General features: G+C 47.1%; 1 protein-coding gene across 1 annotated transcript in view; it reads left to right on the top strand.

Annotated features, from left to right (window-relative positions):
* spock1 (SPARC (osteonectin), cwcv and kazal like domains proteoglycan 1) overlaps positions 1-6000 on the top strand; it is a 72593-nt gene that overhangs the window by 38842 nt on the left and 27751 nt on the right. The window contains exon 4 of the mRNA XM_056600911.1: positions 3250-3330. Within this exon, the coding sequence (XP_056456886.1) occupies positions 3250-3330 (81 nt within the window). The remainder of the gene's footprint in view (positions 1-3249; positions 3331-6000) is intronic.

Genomic DNA, 6000 nt, shown 5'->3' with positions numbered 1-6000 from the left:
TCACAGTGTTCAGCTTGAAATCTTGAGATCTGTCCAAATTGAGTCATGCTGGAAACTAAGCTCTGAGGAAAGCACAACGCTTGATTCGTGATAAATCAAGATTAGAGTTGCTTTAACGGTTGTGGAACAGGTTAAGTGGTTAATAGTTATTTGGTCACGCTTCTTTTTTGTTTCTTATTTATTTATTTATTATCCTTTGGTTTCATATTTACATGTACAATTTATCCACATGGGATTTCTCTGCAAATTTAGGCTATTATTGTCAAAGTCCTATTGACTTTTTCCTTAGGCTGGTGAGTTGATGGAACTGATATTCTTTACCCAACAAGAAAATTGATTTTAAACGTTGTTGGTCAGAATTTTGACACACCCACAAGGCATACATGCACAAGTTTTTCACTCTGATCTTAACTACTACTATGTGTATTGATACGCTTTCTAAATGCTAACCCGAAGCACAGACTCTTTTCAACAATCAAACACACACACACACACACACAAACACACACACACACACACACACACACACACACACACACACACACACACACACACACACACACACACACACACACACACACACACACACACACACACACACACACACACACAAACACACCAGCTCCTTCGCTCTCAACAGAGAAGGGAAAATATTGTCTCTAGTTTGTATAGGACGGCTTCTCAGCCCACACACTGTCCCGGGTGACACGGCTAACCTGCCGGTGTGCAGGTTCCACTTTGCTGAAGGGAGACAAAGCGGTTTCTCCCTCTTATGTCTCCTCAGGCCCACTCCCATTGATGCATGTGTCTGCAAATGGGTTTCTGACAGCTGTGGTGCATTCATAGTGTTCGGGGACTCAGGGTTCCCATGTGTGCGCTTGTGTGTGCGTTTCTGCGCTTCTGTGTGTGGGTGCATGTGTGCTTTGGTTTGTGTACACATACCGGTAGGCATTCAATATACATCTCTATGCAACGCAATGGCTCTAAACATGCTGCGTGCATCAGAACACGGTGTTGAAAGAGCACAGACAATGTAGGGCTGAATGTGATTGTAAGAGGCTTCTGACGAAGGCAATGGGCAGCTTACCAAAATGCAAGCTGTTATTTGATTGTCCATGAGCAAAGTATGTCAACGTCTCAGAGGAGCAGGAGAATATAAAGTCTGAAGAATACTAAAGAAGTAAAGAGCCAGGTATAGAGTCTCCCCGATCCTCTCTACTCTATCAGCTGCTCAACACTCTGGAGCCGAATCCACAACTACCAACCTTCCCTTTAGATTGCTTTAGATTAGTCTTTAGATTACTCCTCGTTCTGCAGCTCTCCATCAAACACATGCATATTCCTTGCATGTTAATACATACTGCTATTTATAGTCAGGTGTGAAGGCTGGGAACGTAGGTGTGGAGCGTGTGTGTGTGTGTGTGTTATGGTATCAAACACATATATACAGGTGTAGATGGAACGTGTGGAGCGCTTCCCTCCACACCTTCCTTCTACCGTTTGCGTGTTGCATGCTTCTATTCACACCTTCCTTTTCCCTGCCAACTCTGCCATGTTTGTAGTCTGAATGTCTACACTGTTTGAAATCTAAGTAAGAGAATGGCGAGATACGAAAGAAGAATTGGTGACTTTCTGGACAATATAGATTAAGGAAATAGATTTTTTAAAAGGGTTGTTAACGAATAAGGAATCTTAGTCAAGAAGAGACTGGAGTTTATTTTTAGAAAAAGCCAATTTTCCAGCCTCAAAAATCAAAGTACGTCTCCAATGAGAAGACCATTGGAGTTAGGAACGAGGCGAACGAGCCAAATGAGGTGAGCAGTGTAGACAACACCACAAATATCTAAATCCGCTGTAATACACCAGGGCTGTGCATCTCCCAGCCACTCTACGCAAGTAGGTTACTGCTGGCATTTTAAGAGCACAGCTACATAACACACAGTCACGCAACTTCAACAACCTTGAACCCCGGCTGAGTTCCTGTGGATGGGCCCCTAGCCAGGAGCACCACATGGAGGGAACCAGAGAGATAGAGAGAGAGGAGGGTGGAGAGAGAGATAGAAGATAGAGAGAGAGAGAGAGAGAGAGAGAGAGAGAGAGAGAGAGAGAGAGAGAGAGAGAGAGAGAGAGAGGTTGGAGAGAGGGAGAGAGAGAGAGAGAGGTTGGAGAGAGGGAGAGCGAGAGAGAGGTTGGAGAGAGGGAGAGAGAGAGAGAGAGAGAGGTTGAGGAGAGGGAGAGAGAGAGGTTGGAGAGAGGGAGAGAGAGAGAGAGAGAGAGAGAGAGAGAGAGAGAGAGAGAGAGAGAGAGAGAGAGAGAGAGAGAGAGAGAAACTAAACGTTGAACTGTCTAATGACTGCACTACGTCATGTGAGGGAACCGGGTGACCGGTTAGGAACGAGGCGAACGAGCCAAATGAGGTGAGCAGTGTAGACAACGCCACAAATATCTAAATCGGCTGTGATACACCAGGGCGCGATGCCCCGCTCCTGATAGGCTGTTACACACACACAGGATGCTCAGCCGCCACACGGAGTCCCACAGCAACAGGAGGCGGCGGAGGGGTGCTGCTCAACATGTGGGCAGAACGTATCTCCCGGAGCACTCTGCTCAGTACGCAGGGGGGAGCCCGGCCTTTGTGGGGATTCTTAAGACTCAATGCATTTTTAATGCACTTCTAAATTACAAGTGGAGGCAAAGCCACCAGCAAACACCAGATGAAGCTGTGCTAGGGCAGATAAGCAAACACCGCGGCGGACGAATTGTGCCGTAGTCGCTGTTCCATCGGAAGCTAGTGAACACAAAAGCACACTTGAGATTGCGGCTCATGGGTGTGTGCGTCTTTGTTTGTGGGAGTGTGTCTGTGTGTATGTGCACTGAAAGAATGTGAGGTAATGATTTCCCCCAAGCACGAGAGAAGACAAAAGCGTCACGCTGGCCTCTATAGCGCAGCCATGTTCATTATGATTCACAAATACTGTTGAATTAGACACAATCACATTCCGTATTCACACAAAGGCCCAGCAGCTTGGCTTCTTTGATAATGTTCATGCATTTGTGCCCGTTATCGCCGGGAGACGTTTTCCACGTGTCTTCAAGGGATGAAACGGTTTGTAATTCTTCTGCAAAGTGAGGGGGATTGAATCAAGTTCCCCATTGAGCAAAAGATCAATGGGGTGCCCTGTGGTTTGATGAGGCGACTCCTACGGGCTCCGGCTCTAGGCTAACGGTTCTGTCACCTGTGTTCCCCAGAGGCTGACCTACGACCCGCAAGGCACGGGGAACTGGGGAAAGAGCTTCACCATGGGCCGGCCAGGAGAACCCTGCAAGACGGTAATCATTGAACACTCACACCTCGTCCACTGTGATGCTGTGACTGTATACCTTCACATAACATCCCCACGGACTCTCCACTGTGATGATGACCATATACCTTCCCATAACATCACCACACTAAACCATTTACTGTGATGATGACCATGTACCTTCACATAACACCCACACTGAATCAACGGTGCCACTGCTAACTGAGATGCTAACCTTCTTACATAGAGTCACCATCCTACTTCTCTGTTCTCATGATATCGTTAGCATTCGTTTTTTTTTTTTCCGTCATTTTCCACCCTCTGAGGCGTTCAGCTCCACTCCCGGTTCAGGCCTCGAGGCGATAGGGTTCCTCCAGAAAAAGAAGCTAAATAAACGCCAACACCAATAAACACGTGCAGCGAGAGTGGCGTTCCCGAAGGCATGATTCCCGAGTCTCCGTTTGCAGTTTTCATCCCGGATCGGGGGGCTGGCGTCAGCGCCACGAGGGCGGACTGCGAACGTGTTCGTCAAAGTCTTGGCATGGCGCTGCGGGGTTGTCAGGCTGTTAGAGAGATGGAGAGCCGGGGCGCGCGGCCGCCTGACATGCGAGCCGCCGACAGCCTGGCTCACACACACCGGGAGGATTAAACACCTCCATGAGTAATGTGCAGCTTTACACCTAATTGCTGTATTATGGGGTTGAAGTGGAATGGATAATAGTCAGGCTGCGATGCGCCTCACCAATGAGGCCTAGGAACGCTTCGGGCTAATTTAAGCCATTGTCTCATTACACAGTTTGATGTGTTTTGGGGGATTTCAACGTCTCGCCAGACGCTGAACCCCATTCCCCCAAACTTTAGTGTTTCAAACTAGTGCACAAAGAACATTAATGTAGTTCATCTATATTTGTCTTTGAGAGATGTTTTATGAGCAGGTAGAGAAGACATAGAGAGAGAGAGAGAGAGAGAGAGAGAGAGAGAGAGAGAGAGAGAGAGAGAGAGAGAGAGAGAGAGAGAGAGAGAGAGAGAGAGAGGAGCCACTAGAGAGACTCAACGCAGATGGGAATTACCTTATAAAATTGGGATAAAGCAGCATGAGAAACACAAAGTATACCAAATGGAATATATTAAAACACAAACCAAGAAAAAAAAAAAAGAATTAAAATAGATTTTTTCTTTCAGTTTTTTATCTTTGTGTGTGTTTTAATTTATCACATAACTCTGTCTCCTGAATTAACTCAATTTGGACTCAATTTAATACAATAAAATTGTATTTGCATCTTAATCACAATAACAATCTCAAAGGGCTTAACAAGCCAAATATTAATGACGTATTTATGACACTACTTGCCAAACTGACAGACCTGTAAAACTCGGCCTGAGTCTGAGCCAGCCAGAACTAGTCAAGGGCAGCCAGACCCAGCCAGACCCAGCCAGTCCCAGCCAGTCCCAGCCAGGCTCAGCCAGGGCCAGGCAGGGCCAAACAGGGCCAGTTAGGCTCATCCAGACCCAACCAAGGCCAGGCATGGCCAAACAGGGCCAGGCAGGGTCCAGGGGACTGGCTTGCTCAATTAACACGGTCGGCCAGCTGGAGACACGTCAGCTAGCTGTGACTTCCCTCCCCCAAGGAGCCTGTCAGGGAATCTACGGCCACTCGTTGGCAGTCTTGCTGTATGCTAGGTCGTTAGCACGATGCTAGCCCGGGGTGTGACACAGGGTTGGTGTTGGTTTTTTGTCACACAGGCTTCAGCACATACAAATCAAGGTCAGAGTGGTGATATGACCCGTCAAACACATGCATCAACACACACACGTAGACATACACACAGATATGCATACAGACACACTTGCACGTGTGTTCATGCACAAGATGACACACATGCATGGTCGCACACACACACATGACAGGAAGAAGGTGAATTTTATACCTGCAGAGTAGTATTATAAGGGAGAGAGAAAACTCACACTGTACAAACGCACACACACGCACACACACACACACACACACACACACACACACACACACACACACACACACACACACACACACACACACACACACACACACACACACACACACACACACACACACGCGTGCGCACGCAAACACGCATACACTGACAGGGAGAAGACTAATGAGAGTCCTGCAGAGTCGTACTATAAGAAAGAAAAACTCACACTGCACACAAACAAACACTAACACACACACACACACACACTCACACACACACACACACACACACACACACACACACACACACACACACACACACACACACACACACACACACACACACACACACATTGCCGGTGACCTGTCAGTCCTATGGATGCAAAGGGAATGTGTGTATATATAGATAGAAAGATATATATATATATTAATTTTAATACAGATATAGTTTTGTCCTGGCACTGAGACAAAACTTTAATGGATTCCATTGACCTCTGGCCTCACCAGTCTTGCTGTTCCATGGGGGCTGGAGTGTGCAGGGCAGAGTGTGAACTTTGGAGGTGTTGTTGGAGCATGGAGCGCAGGGTGGAGTGTTCGCTGACTCAGGACAAAGCCAAAGAGGTAACTCGGGCTGAGTAACCACGGACCCTAGAAAAGGTCAAGGGAAGCATTCAAAAACTACACAAAACTACTTACAAAAGACTTCTGGCTCTGGCGACGGGCTAGAAGGTCTACTCCCAAAAAGGC

The sequence above is a fragment of the Gadus chalcogrammus genome, chromosome 10 (assembly GCF_026213295.1).
Source record: "Gadus chalcogrammus isolate NIFS_2021 chromosome 10, NIFS_Gcha_1.0, whole genome shotgun sequence".
NCBI lineage: Eukaryota > Metazoa > Chordata > Actinopteri > Gadiformes > Gadidae > Gadus > Gadus chalcogrammus.
The sequence above is the reverse complement of the archived record's forward strand: the minus strand, read 5'-3'. Positions and strand labels throughout refer to the sequence as shown.